At 43.8% G+C, this 24619-nt stretch overlaps 1 protein-coding gene across 1 annotated transcript in view; it reads left to right on the top strand.

Annotated features, from left to right (window-relative positions):
- Window positions 1-24619, top strand: part of LOC137322210 (dynein axonemal heavy chain 8-like) — a 1468904-nt gene that overhangs the window by 246581 nt on the left and 1197704 nt on the right. Inside the window, exons 15-16 of the mRNA XM_067985326.1 lie at window positions 14007-14126; window positions 23279-23414. Coding sequence (XP_067841427.1) covers window positions 14007-14126; window positions 23279-23414 — 256 coding nt within the window. The remainder of the gene's footprint in view (window positions 1-14006; window positions 14127-23278; window positions 23415-24619) is intronic.

Raw genomic sequence — 24619 nt, 5'->3', positions numbered from 1 at the left:
CCACAGAGCCCTACTTTTATGTAGATGTATCAATGACTTATCAATGACTTTGATGAAGGAATAGAGAGTTGTATATCCAAGTTTGGGAGGCACAATAAGTAGTGCAGTTGGGAGTAGGAGGTTGCAAAGGGACATAGACAGATCAAGTGAGTGAGCAAAACTGTAGTAAATGGAGTTCAATGTGGGAAAGTATGAGCTAATCCATTTTAGACCCAAGAAAGACCAATTGGAATATTTTCTAAATGGTGAGAGACGAGGAACTGTGAGTTGTAACGATCTGGAATACACAAATCATTAAAAGCTAGTAAACAGGCACAAAATGCAATCACAACGGCTAATGGAATGATGGCCTTTATCTCAAGGGGGCTGGAATGATGGATGGTAGTTGTAAAGGACAGACGGGTTGACATTGTTCTTTTTTTAGGAGGGGTTAATGATGGCAGTTTGAAAGTGATAGGGATGGTGTCTGAGCCAAGGAAATAAAGGGATATGGGGATAGGGCGGAAAAGTGGAGTTGAGGTAGAAGATAAATCATGATCTTATTAAATGGTGGAGCAGGCTCGAGGGGCCGTATGGCCTACTCCTGCTCCTATTTCTTATGTTCTTATACCATTAACTGTAATGGAAAGCATGGGAACCAGAAAATTAAGTGGTCAGGAGGTGGGTGGGGAAGAGATGGGCGCAAAACTGTGGCAAGTGAGGGTGGTCAGGAATCGGTGGGGAGAAAGCAGAAGTGGCAGCAGAGGCAGCTGCACACATTAATAGAAAAAGAAATCCAAGAGCTTTTCGCACTTCATTTACCTTCACATATGCAGCGTATAATTTTCAATGTTACCACCTGCCTTTCTGACGAACACAATGGGACCTGATTTACTTGCCTTTTCTGATGGACTCTTACTGTAATCCAAAGTATCATGGTGCCCATTACATGTCAGCCTTCTCCTGGAAGTGTTCCTTCTCAAATATCCTCAAGTACATTCACCCCACAAAAGCCTCATGTGGAATGTAATTACTTGTCCATTCAACCATTATCACACTTATGGTGGGCTGGATGTCATAGGAATGAAAAGTAATTCTCACTTTTTACATTCTTTTTCAAGGCAACAGGTGTTAGCGCTTAAACCTGAGATCTCTCCCTATGTTGAGGAAACTATTCAGATCCTAGGGATAGAGGCTGTGGAGAGTATCAGGTATAGGAAGTACTAGGGCATGTGCTTGCTGAGGGATTGTCATGGCATTCTGCCTTTCTTTTAAACAGCAGAGGAGCAAGGGTGCGAAGGGCCAGCTGAGTGTGGAGTTTAGCCTCACAGGAGTTAGGGCTGAGCAAGAATTCTGCCTTGAGGTACAGTTGGCCCAAAATTATAATTGAGCGATTATAAAACACAAAGTTGTTGGGGTAGAAATTAGTCTGGACCCGCAACCAGCGCACATCTGAAACAAGAGTCCTACTCGGAATGAGCTGCCAGTTCTGGTCACGCGTCCACAGGCTGCTTGCTCGAGTGAAACCTTCAATTTTGGGCCACCTGCTTCGCCGGCAACGGACCCTGAGTAAGAAACTGAAAATATAATAAAGAATAGTCAGCACAGATTTCAAAAGGGAAGGTCATGCTTGATTAACCTTATTGAATTGTTAAAAGAAGTAACACAAAGAGTAGACAAGGATAATGCAGTGGATGTAAAATGGTTGGATTTTCAAAAGGCGTTCAGTAAGGTACTGCATAATGGTCTCATGACTCAGGTCAGAGCATGTGGAGTCAGGGGACAGGTAGCAGGATGGATAGCAAACTGGCGACAAAACAGAAAACAGACAGTAGAGGTTAAGGGTAGTTACTCAAACTGGCAGAAGGTGGGAAGCGGTGTTGCACAGGGGTCGGTGCTGGGAACACTATTGTTCACTATTTACCTAAATGATTAGGACTCGGGAATTGGAAGTATAATATTAAAATTTGTGGACAACACCAAATTGGGGAGGTGTAGTTAATATTAAGGAAGACTGCAACAAAATACAAGAAGACGTTAACAAACTTGCAGAATGGTTGTGTGAATGGCAAATGAATTTCAATAGAGGTAAGTGTGAGGTGGTGCAAATTGTTAGGAGGAATAAGGAGGTCACCTACTTCTTGGAAAATAAGTGTGTAAAAGTGTAGGGTAATCCTTATTTCCTGTGATTTTTGGAACTGGATGAATAGTCAAGCAAAGAAAGTCACCCTCACTTAGTTTTGTTCATCAAACATAATTATTTAATGATATAATTAATTCGAGCGATCATGAAACAAAATCAATCCATTCATATGACTTTCCGCTATAAAATCCTGTTATACACTTAATAATTTGCAATATTATTATGTAATGACTTAACAATCCATAAACACATCAGGCAAATCATTAAATACATATAACCATAAACCAAGGATTTTGCTCATCGAGGCCTGAAAGTTGATCAGCTCTTCAGTCCACAAGGTTTTCTTCTTCCGCGATGTTCGAATGCAGTGTGCATGGTGCTTTCTTTTGATGCCGTGTGGTCAAGAGACTGTTCATCTCTCAAGGTCCTTTTATATTGTTTTTAGCAATAGAATGTAGAATTGGGGGCGTGTCATTCTTTTTGTCCAATTGCTTCCTGTTATTATGCCTCAATCATTAACATACCTCAATGTTTGACAATTTAGAATCATAGAATCATAGACGTTTACAATATGGAAACAGGCCCTTCGGCCCAACATGTCCATGTCGCCCAGTTTATACCACTAAGCTAGTCCCAATTGCCTGCACTTGGCCCATATCCCTCTATACCCATCTTACCCATGTAACTGTCCAAATACTTTTTAAAAGACAAAATTGTACCCGCCTCTACTACTGCCTCTGGCAGCTCGTTCCAGACACCCACCACCCTTTGAGTGAAAAAATTGCCCCTCTGGACCCTTTTGTATCTCTCCCCTCTCACCTTAAATCTATGCCCCCTCGTTATAGACTCCCCTACCTTTGGGAAAAGATTTTGACTATCTACCTTATCTATGCCCCTCATTATTTTATAGACTTCTATAAGATCACCCCGAAACCTGCTACTCTCCAGGGAAAAAAGTCTCAGTCTATCCAACCTCTCCCTATAAGTCAAACCATCAAGTCCCGGTAGCATCCTAGTAAATCTTTTCTGCACTCTTTCTAGTTTAATAATATCCTTTCTATAATAGGGTGACCAGAACTGTACACAGTATTCCAAGTGTGGCCTAACTAATGTCTTGTACAACTTCAACAAGACATCCCAACTCCTGTATTCAATGTTCTGACCAATGAAACCAAGCATGCTGAATGCCTTCTTCACCACCCTGTCCACCTGTGACTCCACTTTCAAGGAGCTATGAACCTGTACTCCTAGATCTCTTTGTTCTATAACTCTCCCCAACGCCCTACCATTAACGGAGTAGGTCCTGGCCCGATTCGATCTACCAAAATGCATCACCTCACATTTATCTAAATTTAACTCCATCTGCCATTCATCGGTCCACTGGCCCAATTTATCAAGATCCCGTTGCAATCCTAGATAACCTTCTTCACTGTCCACAATGCCACCAATCTTGGGGTCATCTGCAAACTTACTAACCATGCCTCCTAAATTCTCATCCAAATCATTAATATAAATAACAAATAACAGCGGACCCAGCACCGATCCCTGAGGCACACCGCTGGTCACAGGCCTCCAGTTTGAAAAACAACCCTTGACAACCACCCTCTGTCTTCTGTCGTCAATCCAATTTTGTATCCAATTGGCTACCTCACCTTGGATCCCGTGGGATTTAACCTTATGTAACAACCTACCATGCGGTACCTTGTCAAAGGCTTTGCTAAAGTCCATGTAGACCACGTCTACTGCACAGCCCTCATCTATCTTCTTGGTTACCCCTTCAAAAAACTCAATCAAATTCGTGAGACGTGATTTTCCACTCACAAAACCATGCTGACTGTTCCTAATCAGTCCCTGCCTGTCCAAATGCCTGTAGATCCTGTCCCTCAGAATACCCTCTAACAACTTACCCACTACAGATGTCAGGCTCACCGGTCTGTAGTTCCCAGGCTTTTCCCTGCCGCCCTTCTTAAACAAAGGCACAACATTTGCTACCCTCCAATCTTCAGGCACCTCACCTGTAGCTGTCGATGATTCAAATATCTCTGCTAGGTGACCCGCAATTTCCTCCCTAACCTCCCATAATGTCCTGGGATACATTTCATCAGGTCCCGGAGATTTATCTACCTTGATGCGCGTTAAGACTTCCAGCACCTCCCTCTCTAATATGTACACTCCTCAAGACATCACTATTTATTTCCCCAAGTTCCCTAACATCCATGCCTTTCTCAACCGTAAATACCGATGTGAAATATTCATTTAGGATCTCACCCATCTCTTGTGGTTCCGCACATAGATGACCTTGTTGATCCTTAAGAGGCCCTACTCTCTCCCTAGTTACTCTAGGCTTTGATTATGTGGCTCGAGACCCTTTGATGTAGAAAAGGGTCGAACCGTGGAACATAAAAGGCCCCTTTACTATCTCTGTTAATGGCCTTTCATGTAGAGAAAGCCCCTTTCATTTCTATGAATAGACATTTTTAATGGTCCTGACATCTCTAATTTTGATTGCTTCGGTGGTTTCAAATCCATTCCTTACACCATTTGATCATATGCTGAATGCAATACTATTTGATGTTTTATAAATCCCAGTTCTTTGAACACATTACCAGTTACCCATGCCGTTTCACACCTATCATTGCTTTCCCGATCTGAAGCCGTTGATATATGCCCTTGTTGCCGTCTCTTACATTACCCCCTGCTGTGTTGAAAAGCATGTGGTTCCAAAAGCTTACGGGGGTTAAATTGGTTAACTCCCGAAAACGGGCGCAGAGATCACAGTGAGCGATTAACGTGCGCCCAGTCGTTGAGATCCAAGCAGTACATAACATTCTTGCTGCCTGCTATATTACATGATTGCTCTGTGCAGCCAGCCCTACTTGCACTATTGAGTGGCTGCTTGCCAGCAGGGGGACCAGATATTGCGAGTGGCTAGCACCGCTTAAAGGTAGCCTGCACTTCTTAAAGGGAAGTTACACTGTGGCTGCAGGAAGAGGTCGAAGTCAATTGTGAAGTGAATCTGTGCTGCAATATAGTGAATCATGGTGATGATGGGAACTCTGGAATTTTTAATGAGCAACAAAGTTTGCGGGACCCTTATATTTTCAAAATATAAAATATGGGTTTAATCGGAGTCTGAACAGAGATCAGAAATTGCACATGTAAAGCACAGATGCAGGTCCCGTCTTTATGATTGCAAACTGTTGAGTTCCTTCAAAACATTGAATAAAGGTTGCTCACAAATACATTCCACGTCCTGCCAATCTGCCGATCTGAGTTTGTACCGGGCCTGCGAGAAAGCATGCACCAAGATTCTCTGATGATGCACTAGAGGCCTTGGTGCAAGAGGTGGACAGAAGGAGGGTCATCCTATATCCGCAGCGGGGCAAGAGGCCCTCCAGACATATGCTCCCGAGGCAATGGGAGGCAGTAGGGGATGGGGTCAATGTCAGGAGCATTGCACTACAAACATTGATGCAGTGCAGGAAGAAGCGCAATGATTTGACAAAGATTTTGCTCATCGAGGCCTGAAGGTTGATCAGCTCTTCAGTCCACAAGCTTCTCTTCTTCTGCGATGTTCAAATGCAGTATGCGTGGTGGTTTGTTTTGATGCTGTGTGGTCAAGGTGTGTGAGTTCAACTGTCGACTGCACCACTAGCTGCATCTACTGCGCCTTGCACTACACCCCCCATCACCCACCCACCAACAATTCTTTCAGTCAGTACTTAACTCTTCCAATCAGATGCTTCATCTCACCCTTACACATTACCACTGTTGCAAGCTGCACACCCATAACTCTCAGGTCACACACACTGGCAGCTATTCAACCATGACAGCCACATCACCCAAACATTTTGCAGGACGCTCTTCCCGCTTTCTTACAGGAGAAGATGGCTCATAACAGAAGGCAGCAAGTGGCAATGGCTCCATGGAACATGAACCTGCTGACCTCTCAGGATGACAGCATTCCTGTCCCACCCCTGCCACTCCGCCAGTGCCCTTGTTGTTGCCTGTCAGCTTGCCAGCTCACTCCCTGTAGACTATTGCCACTTTATTATAGGAACAGGATTAGGCCATTTAGCCCCTTGAGCCTGTTCCGCCATCCAATGAGATCATGGCTGATCTGTGACCTAACTCCATATACCCGCCTTAGCTTCACATCCCTTCATACCTCTGGTTAACAAAAATCTATCAATCTCAGATTTAAAATGAACACTTCAGCTAGCATCAAATACTGTTTGCAGAAGAGAGTTCCAAATTTCCACCACCCTTTGCGTGTAGAAGCATTTCCTAACTTCAATCCTGAAATTCCTGGATCTAATTTTTAGGCTATGTCCCCTTGTCCCAGTATTCAAGTATAGGAGACCTCTAAAAACAGGTACAAATGCAGGAGAAGCCAGAAGCAAAAATCCAGCAACTAATCTGTAACTAGAATCATAGAATCGTTACAGCACAGAAGGAGGCCATTCGGCCCATCGAGCCTGTGCCGGCTCTTTGTAAGGGCAATCCAGTTAGTCCCGTTTTCCCGCTGTTTCCTCTTAGCTCTGCAAATTTTTTTCCTTCAAATATTTGTCCAATTCCTTTTTGAAAGCCACGATTGAATCTGCTTCCACCACCCTTTCAGGCAATGCATTCCAGATCATAACTACTTGCTGCATAAAAATGTTTTTCCTCACGTCGCCTTTGGTTCTTTTGCGAATCACCTTAAATCTATGTCCTCTGGTTCTTGGCCCTTTCGCCAATGGGAACAGTTTCTCTTTATTTACTTTATCTAAACCCATCATGATTTTGAACACTTCTATCAAATCTCCTCTCAACCTTCTCTGCTCTTAGGAGAACAGCCGCAGCTTCTTCAGTCTGTCTACATAACTCAAGTCTCTCATCACTGGAACCATTCTAGTCAATCTTTTCTGAACCCTCTCTAAGGCCTTCACATCCTTCTTAAAGTGGGGTGCCCAGAGTTGGACACAATACTCCAATTATGGCCAAACCAGCATTTTGGAAAGCTTCAACATAACTTCCATGCTTTTGTACTCTATACCTCTATTTATAAAGTTCAAGATCCCATAAGCTTTTTTAACTGTTTTCTCAACCTGTCCTGCCACCTTCAAAGATTTGTACACCTACACCCCCAGGTCTCTCTGTTCGTGCACTCCCTTTAGAATTGTACCATTTAGTTTATATTGCCTCTCCTCATTCTTCTTGCCAAAATGTATCACTTTGTGCTTCTCTGCATTAAATTTCATCTACCATGTGTCCGCCCATTCCACCAGCCTGTCTATATCCTCTTGAAGTCTATTACTGTCCCCCTCACTGTTCATCTGCAGATTTTGAAATTGTGCCCTGTACACCCAAGTCAAAGTCATTAATATATATCAAAAAAACCAGTGGTCCCAGTACTGACCCCTGGGAAACACCACTGTCAACCTTTCACCGTTCACCTCTACTCTCTGTTTCCTGTCACTTAGCCTGCAACTTCTGCATGATCCATTTAAATAGCGCTGGTGAAGAGTCCTCCATGATGTTTAAGACCTGTTCAGCGCTGCGAGGTTAAGACAGTGCATTGGCTGGAGCTTGGAGTTGCAAAATCGCATCCAGCTCTTTAAATCAGAGTTGCACACTGATTTAGGTCATAATCTCCCTATTTTACATGCTACTGGCGTTCGTTAAGTGCACGTGCGCAAATGCCTTTACTATTATGACGTCCTGCGCACGTCACACCGGAAGCATGCGTGCGCATCTCAGACACCATCTTGGGTTCTTGGCGCCTACACAACAGGCGCTACGCAGCCCAAGTTAACCCTCTGTGTTTTAAAAACCTGACAACCCTTTGAGATCAATATTATCCCTCTAGCTTATTTATTTAATAATCTAGATATCTATCCTCAGTACAATATCTTCGATCCCGAAACTCATACTTCTCCACTGCCATCAGTGTCATTGATGGAAAACAGGATTTGAGAGAACACAGTTTACTACATTACTGTGCTTGCAGGCTTTCAAATGTCTTTGTTAAAAGGGGCACAGTTAACCCTCTCCTACAAATGTCTTTTGATATAGGGGTTTTGAACCCCACAAAAGAGTTAGAGGAGCAAAGGATTGGTCTCCACAGGAACGTTTTTTGAAATTGTTTTTTTCACAATCTTCTTTTGGTTGGTGGTCGCCGGGGCCATTGATGATTTGGAGACAAATTTATAAAAGGGGTCCTCGACAACACCAACTTGCCTTTATATAGCACCTTTGACATAGGAAACTTCAAAGATGCTTCATGGATATGGGAGAAAAAAGTAGATAACAGTAGATAAAAGAATGATGCTAAGCCATGGGGAAAAGATTAAGAAGGATGACTGATAGTTTGGCTGGAAAGATGGGTTTTGAGAAGGGTGAGAAAGGAGAAAAGAGCAGCGGAGAGGCACAGGAATTTAGGAATAGAGTTCCAGAAAGTAGGTTGAAGGAGACTGAGGCTGTGTCACTTATGATGGGTGAAAGCAGAGGGGACCTTATTGTGGATGATTCCATGGACATCATGGGTTTGTTGGAAACTTGGTTTGCTGATGGCAACACCTTGCCCTTTACTGAAGCCTCCCCACCAGGCTATATTTTCTACCATCTGCCCTCCTCAAACCACTGCGATGACAGTGTGGCCCTTATCACCAAATCACACCTCAGCCTCGCCCTCTACTGCTCTGGCACCTCACCTTGTTCCACCCCTTTTGCCACTCCTTTAAAATCATTGTTTTCTACCTCCCCCAAGCCCCACTCTGTTTCTCAATGTAATGCCCTCCTTTCTTTTCTCTTAGTCTCTGCATTGACCGACTCCTCACCCTCAGTGATTTCATTCTCCATCTCAACTCATCTTTTCTCTCTTCTGATTTCACTGCACTTCTGTCCTCCCTCAAACTTTCCCTCCATATAAATTCTCTTACTCATATTCACGGCCAAGGTCGTTGACCTTGCCCTCTTACTCTACTCCCATCGTCTTGATTACGCCATCTCTGACCACTTCCTTGTATCCCTCGCCACCCACATACCCCTGCCCCCTTCAACCCCACTTTCTTCTGCGCCCAGCCTGGAATAAACTGCTTCCCTCCTGCACCCCCCCAACCCCGGCAAGTCACTTACAATTCTAATTTAAAACTCCCAACTGACTAGCTTTTGGCCCTCAATTTGCCACAATAGTTCTGCAGCTCTCAATCTGTTCAGCAACTCCCTCACCTACACCTTTGCTGCCCTTGTCCCCAGTAAAACCCGTACTCACTCCCACTTTGATCGTTCCCTTGGTATGCCCCCATCTTCATTGCCTCAAGTCTTACAGGCGCAAAATTATCTGTATCTGGCGCATAAATGGCTTTGCCATCTATTGCCAGATCTGCTGGACCACATCAAGCACTATCAGCCTTGCTCTCCTCCATCAAAATGGCTTCATTTCTTCACTGCCAGCTGCCTCCTTAGATTGCTGTCCTCTGTCCTTTACACCCTTACCTCCAACAAGTGCGAAGAGCTTATGGACTTATCACTAAGATGGAGACAAAACCTTTCAGCTGCTTCTGCTGCATCTCCCCCTTCCTCTTGCCGACCAAGCAAGATCTCCCCATGGCTATCCTTTCCCTAGCTCTGAACCCGTGACTTGCTCTAATTTCTCTCCTATCTCTCCTCCTGCTGTCTCCGAGTTCATCTTGTCTATGAGACTCAACTCCTGCTCTTTTGACTTAATTCCCACTAAACTGCTGACCACCCAAGTTCCCTTGCTGGCCCCCATGCTGGCTTACATTGTAAATGGTTCCCTCTCCTCAGGTACTGTCCCCCTCACTTTAAAAACAGTCATCATCACTCCCTTCCCCAAAAAGCCACTTTCAACCCCTCTGTCTTCACAAACTACTGCCCCATTCCTTTCCAAAGTTCTTAAACGTGTTGTTTCCCAAATACCTTAGTAGGTACAGCACCGGAAGAGGCCATTTGGCCCATCGTGCCTGTGCTGGCTCTTTGAAAGAGCTATCCAGTTAGTCCCATTCCCCTGCTCTTACCCCAAAGCCCTGTAAATGTTTTCCCTTCAAGTATTTATCCAATTCCCTTTTGAAAGTTATTATTGCATCTTCTTCCTCCACCCTTTGACACAGTGCATTCGAAATCATTACGACTCTGCATAAATACGTGCCCATCTTTCCTGCAATTCCATGTTTGAATCTCTCCAATCAAGTGTCCTCCCCTGCCACCCTACCAGGTACGGTAGCATAGTGGTTATGTTACTGGACGAGTAATTCAGAGGCGTGGACTAAAATCCAGAGTCATGAGTTCAAATCCTGCCACGGCAGCTGGCGAATTTAAATTCAATTAATTAAATTCAATTAATTAAATAAAAATCTGGAATTAAAATACTAGTATCAGTAATGATGGCCATGAAACGACCGGATTGTCGTAAAAACCCATCTGGTTCACTAATGTCCTTTAGGGAAGGAAACCTGCCGTCCTTACCCGGTCTGGCCGAAATGTGACTCCAGACCCACAGCAATGTGGTTGATTCTTAATTGCCCCCTGAAATGGCCGAGCAAGCCACTCAGTTGTACAATCTCGCTACAAAAAATCATAATCTGACGAAGGAGGTAGCCTCCGAAAGCTTGTGAATTTAAAATAAAATTGCTGGACTATAACTTGGTGTTGTAAAATTGTTTACAATTGTCAACCCCAGTCCATCACCGGCATCTCCACATCATGAGTATTTAAGCAGCAGTTTACAGAATGAAACTGGAGATATATTACCCGCTTCCATGCTAGGTAGAGCTCGTGCCTTGACCTCTCGCCTCTCATGGTCCTCATGGCCCCCACCCCCTTGGATCCCGCCTTAACAAACCTAGTCTGCCGTCTTATGGGGGTCCTCTATGCTGAACCTTTGCTTGAGCTGTATCTTTATACACTGTTAGCTGAAGATCATGTGGTATGCTGACTTAACAGCATCAAAATTGATGATGAGGCCAGACTTAGTCTCATCAACTTGCTAAAAGATCCCGGCTGACGGCGCTGACCTGACATTATTGCCTTGCTGAGACAATGGCAAGACACTTAACCTCATCAAAATTGATGAGGAGATGGGGCTGATGATACCAACGTGTTCTGGACAATGACAAGACACTTAAACTCATCAATATTGATGACCTCAACTCTTTTGGGGGAATGCAGCCCGCCCTTTCCCAGACATGCTACATTCTTCTACGTCTCAAACAAAGAGTGAATTGTGGGTTTTAAATACATATCCCCCAAGCTAACCACCTTAATATACTGAGTAACTGGCGACCTAAAATAAATACGGTTGATATAGACTTACGATTTGTACAATATGTGTGGTTACATATTAAATATATTTCATAACATACATTGCATAAAAACAATTCTTTGATATTTGTGACATTTTTAGTACACACTGGCATAGTCTAACACAACCTAGAATGATATCATTTTCCAAAAAATGACAAAGCAGACTCATGCAACTACATCAGTCTTGCATCAATACTGCACAAAATATTGGAATAGGTTATTAGACACAAACTTTAGGATTAACTATTATAGTAACCTAATTTTTTTTTATTCGTTCATGGGATGTGGGCGTTGCTGGCGAGGCCGGCATATATTGCCCATCCCTAATTGCCCTTGAGAAGGTGGTGGTGAGCCGCCTTCTTGAACCGCTGCAGTCCGTGTGGTGAAGGTTCCCACAGTGCTGTTAGGAAGGGAGTTCCAGGATTTTGACCCAGCGACAATGAAGAAACGGCAATATATTTCCAAGTCGAGATGGTGTGTGACTTGGAGGGGAATGTACAGGTGGTGTTGTTCCCATGTACCTGGTAGAGGTCGCGGGTTTGGGAGGTGCTGTCGAAGAAGCCTTGGCGAGTTGCTGCAGTGCATCCTGGGGATGGTACACACTGCAGCCACTGTGCGCCGGTGGTGAAGGGAGTGAATGTTTAGGGTGGTGGATTGCGTGCCAATCAAGCGGGCTGCTTTGTCCTGGATGGTGTCGAGCTTCTTGAGTGTTGTTGGAGCTGCACTCATCCAGGCAAGTGGAGAGTATTCCATCACACTCCCGACTTGTGCCTTGTAGATGGTGGAAAGGCTTTGGGGAGTCAGGAGGTGAGTCACTCGCCGCAGAATACCCAGCCTCTGACCTGCTCTTGTAGCCACAGTATTTATATGGCTGGTCCAGTTAATTTTCTGGTCAATGGTGACCCCCAGGATGTTGATGGTGGGGGATTCGGCGATGGTAATGCCTTTGAATCTCAAGGGGAGGTGGTTAGACTCTCTCTTGTTGGAGATGGTCATTGCCTGGCACTTGTCTGGCGGGAATGTTACTTGCCACATATGAGCCCAAGCCTGGATGTTGTCCAGGTCTTGCTGCATGCGGGCTCGGACTGCTTCATTATTTGAGGGGTTGCGAATGGAACTGAACACTGTGCAATCATCATCGAACATCCCCATTTCTGACCTCATGATGGAGGGAAGGTCATTGATGAAGCAGCTGAAGATGGTTGGGCCTAGGACACTGCCCTGAGGAACTCCTGCAGCATTGTCCTGGGGCTGAGATGATTGGCCTCCAACAACAACTACCATCTTCCTTTGTGCTAGGTATGACTCCAGCCACTGGAGAGTTTTCCCCCTGATTTCCTTTGACTTCATTTTTACTAGGGTTCCTTGGTGCCACACTCGGTCAAATGCTGCCTTGATGTCAAGGGCAGTCACTCTCACCTCACCTCTGGAATTCAGCTCTTTTGTCCATGTTTGGACCAAGGCTGTAATGAGGTCTGGAGCCGAGTGGTCCTGGCGGAACCCAAACTGAGCATCGGTGAGCAGGTTATCGGTGAGTAAGTGCTGCTTGATAGCACTGTCGACGACACCTTCCATCACTTTGCTGATGATTGAGTAGACTGTTGGGGCGGTAATTGGATTTGTCCTGCTTTTTGTGGACAGGACAAACCTGGGCAATTTTCCACATTGTCGAATAGATGTCAGTGTCGTAGCTGTACTGGAACAGCTTGGCTAGAGGCGCAGCTAGTTCTGGAGCACAAATCTTTAGCACTACAGCCGGGATGTTGTCGGGGCCCATAGCCTTTGCTGTATCCAGTGCACTCAGCCATTTCTTGATATCACATGGAGTGAATCGAATTGGCTGAAGACTGGCTTCCGTGATGGTGGGGATATCGGGAGGAGGCCGAGATGGATCATCCACTCGTCACTTCTGGCTGAAGATGGTTGCATAGAATGAATAGAAGTCAACACGCATCAGATGGTGAATATCCTGCCAACATCCTTCTTGACTTTATTTGAGGAAGTGACATCTAAAATGGAGTATGGATAATCTAATATCCTTCAGGAAAGGAAACCTGTTACTTCTACCTCACCTGATCTACACATGACTCCAGTCTACACTATGAAGTTGTTATCCTTGGTTCAATGGCAGAACTTCTTGCCTCATTGCCAGAAGGTGATTGGTTCAAGCTCCATTCCAGGACTTGAGCATCAAATCCAAGCTGATGCCTCAGTGTAGTATTGAGGGAATGCTGCACTGTTGCAGGTGCTATCTTCTGGATGAGACATTCAACTGAGTTCCTGTGTGTCCTCTGCAGTGGATGTAAAAGATGCCATGGCAGTATTCAAGGGGCTAAATGAGGCTCTTACATGGTTTCTGTGAGAGCTATCTTAGCCCACTTAAAACCCTCCAATGAAAAATCGCTCTGCTTCAGGAATATGACAAGAAACTGGTCTAAATCATGGTTGCCTAATTTACTGATTCCCCTGCACCTGATCCATACTGGCACAACAGGTTGTAAAATATACCCGTTTATGTTAAATTATCCAATTTGTTGTGTGATTAGTTTATTTTGTAATTCTGAATGTCTGTCTGCAGCATTATCAGGCGAATAAAGAGGATCCACCACTTGCTAGAAACATGCCTCCTATAGCTGGAAAGATACTGTGGGTGAGACAACTCTTCAGACGTATACATGAGCCCATTGACTATTTCTATGTAAGTCATTTTATTACAAAGTAATTAAATAGTAATAAAGTTGTATTGAAAGGAAAGATTGAATATTATTTGTTCCTGTTTGATTTTGTATTCTTTTTCTGCCAGTGCAGGGCTTTGAATTCTGACATCTTTGCACTTAGGAATGCAGGAACATAGGAACAGGAGTAGGCCATTCAGCCCCTCGTGCCTGCTCCACCATTTGATAAGATCATGGCTGATCTGTGATCTAACTCCATATACCCGCCTTTGGCCCATATCCCTTAATACCTTTGATTGCCAAAAAGCGATCTATCTCAGATTTAAATTTAGCAATTGAGCTAGTATCAATTGCTGTTTGCGGAAGAGAGTTCCAAACTTCTACCACCCTTTGTGTGTAGAAATATTTTCTAATCTCACTCCTGAAAGGTCTGGCTCTAATTTTTAGACTGTGCCCTCTACTCCTAGAATCCCCAACCAGTGGAAATAGTTTCTCTCTATCCACCATATCCGTTCCCCTTAATATCTTATAAACTTCAATCAGATCACCCCTTAACCTTCTAAACTCTAGAGAATGCAACCCCAATTTGTGTAATCTCTCCTCGTAACTTAACCCTTGAAGTCCGGATATCATTCTAGTAAACCTACGCTGCACTCCCTCCAAGGCCAATATGTCCTTCCAAAGGTGTGGTGCCCAGAACTGCTCAAAGTACTCCAGGTGCGATCTAACCAGGGTTTTGTATATCTGCAGCATAACTTCTACCCCCTTGTACTCTAGTCCTCGAGATTATAAAGGCCAGCATTCCATTAGCCTTCTTGATTATTTTCTGCACCTCTTCATGACACTTCAATGATCTATGTACCTGAACCCCTCAGTCCCTTTGGACATCCACTGTTTTTAACATTTAGAAAGTACCCTGTTCTATCCTTCTTTGACCCAAAATGGATGACCTCACATTTGCCTGCATTGAATTCCATTTGCCATCGTTTTGCCCATTCACCTAATCTATCAATATCCCTTTGTAATTTTATGTTTTCATCTCCACTGCTTACAATGACACCAATCGGCAAACTTAGATATGAGACTTTCCATGCCTTCATCTAAGTCGTTAATAAATATTGTGAATAATTGAGGCCCCAAGACAGATCCCTGAGGGACTCCACTAGTCACATCCTGCCAATGTGAGTACCTACCCATTATCCCTACTCTGTCGCCTTTCGCTCAGCCAACTTCCTAACCAAGTACGTACTTTTCCCTCGATTCCATGGGCTTCTATCTTAGCTTACAGTCTCTTATGTGGGATTTTATCAAATGCCTTCTGGAAGTCCATATAAATAACATCCATTGACATTCCCCTGCCACTACTTTAGTCACCTCTTCAAATAATTCAATCAGGTTTGTCAGGTACGACCTACCTTTCTCAAATCCATGCTGGCTCTCTCTGATTAACTGAAAATTTGCGAGGTGTTTAGTTCCCTATCCTTAATTATAGACTCCAGCATTTTCCCCACAACAGATGTTAGGCTAACTGGTCTGTAATTCCCTGGTTTCCCTCTCTCTCCTTTCTTAAAAAGCGGAGTGACGTGCAATTTTCCAATCTAGAGGGACAGTTCCTGAATCTAGAGAACTTTGAAAGATTATAGTTCGGGCATCTGCAATGTACTCACTTCCCCTGCAATTGCAGTGGGGTGAGACTTCCAGATGCTACTGTGCCCTGGAATTAACCACCCCAAATCACCGTATTTAAATCGTCAGGTGGGTAGGCCAATAGAGGCACAACAGGGGCACCCACCTCAAAGAACTACCAGGAAATTCGAGCAATCTTGTCCTGGTGCTTATGAGGTTGTAACAAACGGATTTCCCATGGTAGCCTGGAAACATTCCCAGACAAGTACAGAGCAATAGAAGTTTGACATCCCTCGATTGGAATTTAGGGCAGAGCATTACTTGGGCAAAGACCTGAGTGATCTGGATTTTCCCGAATTCCTGCCCCCAGACCCAGAAAATCTGCCCAAGATGTTAAGTTCTTCCTCCCCAGGAGTATTGGCTTCTTCATCTCTACCTCGCACACTTTGGGGCAAATTTTCCTATTCCTGCATCTATGTATTGGATCATCTGGGCGCAGTGCATGGAGAGGAAAACTGGGCAATCGCACACCCATAAGAAAACCTGTTTGATTTTCCAAACGCTTAATTAATGGATGAAAAATCAGGGAGCTTCCTTATGCAATCCTCCCTCCCAGATTAAACTGCATGCGTTGACCCAGGTGATCCAATACCCCTGGTCACAGGAAGTGGAAAGCATTTCCTGACTGAGTGAATGCTGCTCTTGAGTCAACGACCAGGTGGTGTGAGGGGAGCATGGGAATGGCCTTTCCAAATTCTTCAGTCACATTCCCTCCACTCGCCTTGTAGGGAATGCATCTGGCCTCAATCACTGCTTATGCCCAAAAGATAGCTGGGATTTGCAACTCATTATGGAGGAAAATATCCTCTGTTCTAAATCTTGACTGAGCTGGTGGCACTGTTGTCTGCTTTCGAAGGTTATGGTTCAAGCCTCACTCCAGGACTTGAGCACATAAACTAGGCTGACAGTCCATTATAGTACTGAGGGAGTGCTGAATTATTGGAGGTGATGTCCTTTGGAGAAGATGTTAAACTCAGGCCCTATACTGTTGCTTCAGGTAGATGTTAAAGTACTACTGAAAGAAGAGCAGTCAGTTTTCTTGGTGTTCTGGCTACCATTTTTCCCTCAACCAACACCACCAAAATCAGATAATCTGGTTATTTGTCCCATTTGTTGTTTGTGGGAATTTTCTATGCTCAAATTGGTTGCTGCATTTGCCGACAAAACAATGGTGACTGCACTTCAATCTTTGGGAAGTCCTGAGAATATGACATGGTGCTATGTTCTTTCTTTATAGGTATATCAAAACTAAATGCTTCTATAAAAAATCAGATTTACAATTTTGCTGTACCTGGTATTCATAGAAAACAATCCCCTGCATCGAAAAATTGATGGTGAAAACCTCTGTTGTCAGAGCACGTAGCAATATCAATATATGGAAAGGCTAGTACTGAAAATAAAGAAAGCACAAATCAGAGGAAATATTTTACATTGGATACGTAATTCGTTGATAGATAGAACCCAGAGGGTGGTGAAACAGGGATTGTTACCACCCTGGGAGAATGTGATCATTGGGATCCCACCAGTGTCTGTTTTGGGACCTCTTTTGTTTAATTCCAAAGAGCAGAGGTGCAGTGACTGAAAGCACAGCCTCCAATAGTAGAGTAGTGGCAGCAGGAAATCAGCAATAAGCCAGAGACAGGAGACTGGAGGGTACAGGCTGGGATTTATGGTTCAAGCAAATTGCTCACATAAGATGGAGCGAGGCCATGGAAGGACTTAAAACAAGAATGAGGGCTTTGAACTCAATAAGTCAATAAATTGAAGAACAGGGAACCAATGAAGTTTGGTTAGTACAAAGGGGTTGTAAATGCAGAACTCTGTACAAGCATTCTTGGGCTGCAAAATTCTGTCTTGGTTTTTAAGGGTGGAGGAAAGGAGGCCAGCAAGGAAAGCATTTGAAAAATCAACTGTCGAGGTGATGAAGGCATGAATTAGAGTTTAGGCAATAGAGACAGAGAGGTATAAGTGGAAGCCTGCAATGTTTCAGAGGTCGAAAAATACTGTTTTGGTGACTGGATATGAAACTGAAAAGACAGCTCAGGGTTGAGCAAAATGCTGAGATTATGTGTCACCTGGGTGGACATGGAGTTAGAAGAATATAGGTGCTAGCCAGAGCAGATATTAACTGAGGAATTTTACTGAAGAATAGAGCATTAGAGCATATCAAATGCAGGGTTACTGTCCAAGTGCTGGAGACCTTAGGGAGTTAGAGAGAAAAGGGGACTGATAGCCAATCCACCCCCCTCCCCCCCCTCACACACAAGCACCTGGTGCAGTAGGAATGGAAGGGAGTGGAGAAAGGAGGGAGTGCCAGTGTGCCACCAAAGTATCTGACTCAACTAATTCACATGCTGGGTCCTAACAGTACATAGCCAAGGGAGTCTGGAGCCATGAGAATCTCAGTAGGCTGTCAGTGAAACCCTGCAGCTAGCCACAAGGGAATCACTTAGCAGAAGTACATAAGAACATAAGAACATAAGAAATTGGAGCAGGAGTAGGCCAATCGGCCCCTCGAGCCTGCTCCGCCATTCAATAAGATCATGGCTGATCTGATCCCAACCACAAATCTAAAGAACACAAGAAGTCGGAGCAGGACCTGGCCACATAGCCCCTGGGCCCTCTCCGCCACCCACAGGGCATTGACCGATCCGAACTCAGCTTCATGTCCAATTTCCTGCCCGCTCCCCATAACCCCTAATTCCCTTTACTTCTAGGAAACTGTCTATTTCTGTTTTAAATTTATCTAATGATGTAGCTTCCACAGCTTCCTGGGGCAGCAAATTCCACAGACCTACCACCCTCTGAGTGAAGAAGTTTCTCCTCATCTCAGTTTTGAAAGAGCAGCCCCTTATTCTAAGATTATGCCCCCTAGTTCTAGTTTCACCCATCTTTGGGAACATCCTTACTGCATCCACCCGATCAAGACCCTTCACAATCTTATATGTTTCAATAAGATCGCCTCTCATTCTTCTGAACTCCAATGAGTAGAGTCCCAATCTACTCAACCTCTCCTCATATGTCCGCCCCCTCATCCCCGGGATTAACCGAGTGAACCTTCTTTGTACTGCCTCGAGAGCAAGTATGTCTTTTCTTAAGTATGGAGACCAAAACTGTATGCAGTATTCCAGGTGCGGTCTCACCAATACCTTATATAACTGCAGCAATACCTCCTTGTTTTTATATTCTATCCCCCTAGCAATAAAAGCCAACATTCCGTTGGCTTTCTTGATCACCTGCTGCACCTGCATACCAACTTTTTGATTTTCTTGCACTAGGACCCCCAGATCCCTTTGTACTGCAGTACTTTCCAGTCTCTCGCCATTAAGAAAATAACTTGCTCTCTGATTTTTCCTGCCAAAGTGCATAACCTCACATTTTCCAATATTATATTGCATCTGCCAAATCTCCGCCCACTCACCCAGCCTGTCTATATCCCCTTGCAGGTTTTTTATGTCCTCCTCACTCTCTACTTTCCCTCCCATCTTTGTATCATCTGCAAATTTTGATATGTTGCACTCGGTCCCCTCCTCCAAATCGTTAATATAGATTGTAAAGAGTTGGGGACCTAGTAAGTTAAATGCCACATATTGTCCCTTTTTCTCTCTAACTTCCTAAGGTCGCCAGCAATTATCTCCACACGATCGGCCGCCTTATTTTGTGTGATTCTTGGACACTGGACGAATAATCAAGCAAAGAAAGTCACCCTCACTCAGGATAGTTTCATTAATCAAAAGTAATTATTTAATGATGTTATCATTCATACGAGCATTCATGAAGCAAAATCAAACCATACATATGACTTTCCTCTATAAAATCCCATTATACACTTAATTTGCAACATTATTGTGTGTATGAATTGTTAAGTCATTACATATCAGGCAAATCATTAATACATATACAACCTTTAAACCAAGGATTTTGCTCATCAGGCCTGAAGGTTGATCAGCTCTTCAGAACTTGAGGTCCTCTTCTTGTGTGATGTTCAACTGCAGTGTGCGTTCCTTGTGACTGCCAGGTGGTGAAGAAAAGAGACAGTTCTTCTCTCAAAGTCTTTTTATATTGTTTTTTTACCAATAGGACGAGGATTGGGGAGGGTCATTCTTTTTGTCCAATCGCTCTCTGTGGCTATGCCTCAATCAGCAACATACTTCAATTATTGAGAGTTTAGGCTTTGATCATGTGACTGGAGATCCTTTGATGTAGAAAAGACCATGTGCTCAAATGATGTAAATTGGGCTTGCTCTCACTGCAAAAGAGAAGATTGAGAGGTGATATGATTGCTGTTTTCAGGAGTCCAAAGGAACTAGTGACAATGTAATACAGCCCATGACAGGACTAGTAGACCCAGAGGACATGGCCTGCGCTTGAAGGGGGGTAAATTCAAAACCAATCTGGGGTTGTAAAGGGCCCCTTTACTGTCTGTTTAGGACCTCTCATGTAGAGATAGCTCCCTTACATTTCTACGCACAGACCTTCTTAATGGTCCTTATGTCTCCAATTTTGATTGCTTCAGTGTCTTCAAATCCATTCCTTATACCATTTGACCATATGCTGGGTGCTATACTATTTCATGTTTTACAAATCCCAGTTCTTTCGAACAGATTACCAGATAAGAATGAGAGGCCCATGTTTTTTTCACACCTATCATTGCTTTCCTAATCTGAAGCCATTGATGTATGTCTTTGTTGCCTTTTCTTACATTACCCCCTGCTGTGTTGAAAAGCTTCTGTTTCCAAAAGCCTATGTGTTTTGAAAGCCTGACAATGCTTTAAGCTCAATATTATCCATCTAGCTTATTTATTTAATAATCTAGATATCTATTCACAGTACAATGTCTTCGATCCCGAAATTCATACTTCTCCAATGCCATCAGCGTCAGCGAGGGAAAAACAGGATTTACGAGGACACAGTTTACCACATTACTTGTTTGCAGGTTTTCAAATGTCTTTGTTTAAAAAGGGTACAGTTAACCCTTTCCTTCAAATGTCTTTCGTTAAAAGGATTTTGAACCTCACAAATAGCCAGCCAGACTGTCAATCTGGCTGGCTACGGGCGGGAAACCAACTTGAAAAATTTAAAACAAATCCATTCCATCCCCGCTCCCTTCCCGCCTCCCCATTATTGTCAGGGCCGTTGTTTCAGAGAGCGCGTGGTCAATCTATGGAACAGGGACCCTAGGGAGATGGTGGTAGCAGGTGGAATTGATTCATTCAAATGCAAATTAGATAGATTACTTTCAGAAAATAATATTTTGGGATACAGTGGCCAGGATTTTGACCTGGAGCCGGGAAGGGGGTGGGGGAGGGGAATCAAATCGTGCTCAGGAAACCCGGAAGTACCTGTTTCCTGGATGTCCTTACAATTTTGACGTAAGGACGTCTTTTATTTTTTTGTCAGTTTGCCGTCCGACTGGCTGGCCTGATTGACAGACTAGCCTCAGTCAGATAGGAGCAGAGCAAGGAAGAGGATGTGAAAAGGTAAGTCTTAGATTGTATGGATGGGGGGTGGGCACAGGTAGGCATGAGGCACCGGTGGGCACGGGGGCACTGATGGGCATGGGGGTAACGGGGGGGGGGGGTGGTCAGTCATTGGAGGAGTTAGTCATGGGGGGGTGGGATCGAGTGTCAGTCACCGGGGGTCAATCACCTTCATGAGGGACCAGCCTTTACCACCAAGAGGAGGAGGAGGAGATGGAGAGGCAATGACCGCCAGAATGTGTTTGGATAATGTAGCTGTCATGGTAGAATAGCTGACCGTGTGTGTGAGATGTGAGTTGTGGATAAGTAAATTTTGCAATAGTGTGATTATGTGTGAGGTGTAGTGAAGTGTGCTGCAGCGATTGTAGGAGAGCGAAGGGTAGTGTAGGAGGGGAGTTTTGAGTGCTGTCAGTGTTCCAATTAATGAGGCTGCAAGTGGTGCAGCTGTGAGCAGAAAATATGTGAGCAGTCTTCTTACCTAGATAACTCTAGTTAGATCATTAAATTTCTTATGGCATTGCTGCCGTTCTGGGTGCAATGCTTCTGGCATTGACATGCTCTGCAATTTATTCCCACTTTCTGTGAAGAAGATGCCTGGAGGACTTCCTGCCCCCTGGGGGGAAGAGGATGCCCCTCCTTTCTACTGCCTGCTCAAGGGCCTCCAGTGCAGCATCTGAGAACCTTGGAGCCCATTCAACACCTCCTTCAGCCATCTCTTCTGGACTTCTCTGCAGCGAGAACACATCTCCCCATTAAGAGTTGCTGACTGCCTTTAAATGGCATCATAGACGCTTGATATCCGACACCCCCGATAGGCATGCAGCCAATGAGTAACGCCTACATGATTAAAGTTAGCAGGCAGCACGAATATTACGTGTTGCCGAAGCCACTATTACCAAGTATGTACAGTGCGCACCCCTTTCCCTGCGTGCTAGTTTTCGGATTTCTAGGTCAGTGTTCCTAAAGCTTGCCACCACTGGGGTTTTGCTCACTACATGTCTGGGTTTGTTATAGACTAATTGGTAGAGAAATTGTTGCTCCGATTTCGCTAGATGTTCGAAAGATCGAACAAATAGGTTAGCAACCTTTCCTTTTAGAGTTCAAATGTAAGTTTGGGCTGAACAAACACACCGGCAACAGATTTTGCGTACAAAGATTTATCTTTAATAAATGCTTAACAAACACCGTTCGTAGTTTAAAGTACAATTCCAAAATATAAGACTCACAACTTATATTGATATTACCCAATTTGGTCCGAGGTGATCAATCTCTGTCCAAACCTCTACATAGGGTTTCTGTCCCCAGGTCCCTGCTGTTGAGTGTTGCTCCTAGGTTCTCGCTGCTATCTGGGGTTTTTCCTCCTGATTTATTCTATCCAGTAATCTGTCCCATCTTCTTGATTACACATTTGTTTCCTTTTCCTGCGCCCTGATGATTAGTTTATCCTATTCGACAACCTGTCCCATCTCCTTGATTAGTTTACATCTTACTTCATTCATTGACCCATTGTTTGTTAATTGGCGTCTGTAGTGACCTCACCCATGTCTGACGAGGTTACCTATGAGCCCTCTGTTTCAGAACGTTACTGAACCTCTGCATTGTTTATCCACTATCCCTTACACATGGTGACTCCTTCATTTTATTTCAGTTTTACACTGCTTCTTCCATTTCCACAAGAGATTAATTGCTATGATCAGTCAACAACTCCATTATCATTGTATCATACCAGGATGGTAGAAGGCAGACCAGATGAATCTTGGCCTTTTTTCATCTAGCAATTCCTATGTACTTAAATGATTAATTTTATGAGTAAGTTTAAAAATGTTATCAGAACGTTTTATATGTTTGTTATGTTATAAATGTTATTTTTAGCCATATATACTGACCTGAATGAGTGACGCAATATTATTGCTTGTGCATGGAAATGTTTTTGCACATGTGAAAAGTGTGATAGTACGTTGTTGCTATAATTTTAAATCTAAATTTTTAAGTGCTTCTTTTTGTTTCAGAAAAATTCTGACATTCTAAAAAGCCCGCAGGCTATGTCCATTGTGCGAATGTACAACAAAGTTGCTTATGTACTGGTAAAGTTTGAAGTGTTGTATTATAAGGCCTGGTCAAAAGAAATTTCAGCCATGCGATACAGTAAGTACATGATTCATTTTAACAAAACTGCGCTACTATATTCTGGTAAATTTGAATTGTGGGGTAAATTTTACAAATGAGCACTTTCAGGGCTAGAACTTTGTGACAGAGTGCACACTGGGAACTCGGCAGTGGAGATTAGTACACCCCACATGATTTTCCATCCGTTAAAATTTGTAAAATCTATCCAGTGCAGTACTGAGGGAGTGCTGCACTGATGGAGGTGACGCCTTTCAGATGAGACATTGAACTGAGGCCCACGCCTGCCCCCTCAGGTGGATATAAAAGATCCCATGGTACCATTTCAAAGAAGAGCAGGGGAGTTCTCCCCTGTGACCTGGCCAATATTTATCCCTCAACCAACATCACTAAAACAGATTATCTGGTCATTATCTCATTGCTGTTTGTGGGACCTTGCTGCATGCAAATTGGCTGCCGTGTGTCCTACATTACAACAATGACTACACTTCAAAAGTACTTAATTGGCTGTAAAATGCTTTGGGATGTCTGGCGGTTATGAAAGATGCTATATATATGCAAATCCTTCTATATTTTCTCAGTATTTGTGACACAAATGTAATTTGCTAAGGAGCAAATTTTGGTGATATTCGGTTAAGGACTTGTTAACCTTTTGTTAATGTGCATGTTTTTTTTTGTGTAGAAACACAGTTCAACCCTGATTCTGCAATCAGGCCAAAATATGGCCTATGCTCCTGGTGCCCACAAGTGCACTTGCGCTGTTTGTATGATGGGTTGACCCTGCGGGATTGCATGGGGTTACCTAATTTATATAATTTGCCTAAACGCCCTACTCATTTTTATGTGTACAGAACCACTGAGACACCTAGGAGGTGTGAGGAATCTTAAGTGTAGCAGCTCTTAAAGGGCTGCTGCACTTAAAGGGAATAGTACTTTGTTCTGTGGAGGCTAACTGCTGTGTAAAGAAGATAACTGGAGGAGCTGCAAAAACTGGCTTCGTCATTGATGAGAGCCTTATGAGGGAAGAGGCATTCAGAAAAATAGCTATTTTTGGAGCAGAGGGGAACACTTCCAATAAATCAGCTGTTTGGCAGACATGACAGGAGGTGAATCATTTCAATCTTCCACATCCATAACTTATGGGAGTAAAATGTTCTCAGACGTGCGGAAGAGTGCTAAGGTATGCTTCAATAAATGCTGCTCTCTGAAAGGAGACGAATACCTGT

This window comes from Heptranchias perlo, chromosome 5, assembly GCF_035084215.1.
Source record: "Heptranchias perlo isolate sHepPer1 chromosome 5, sHepPer1.hap1, whole genome shotgun sequence".
NCBI lineage: Eukaryota > Metazoa > Chordata > Chondrichthyes > Hexanchiformes > Hexanchidae > Heptranchias > Heptranchias perlo.
This window is presented reverse-complemented; position numbering and strand designations above follow the sequence as displayed.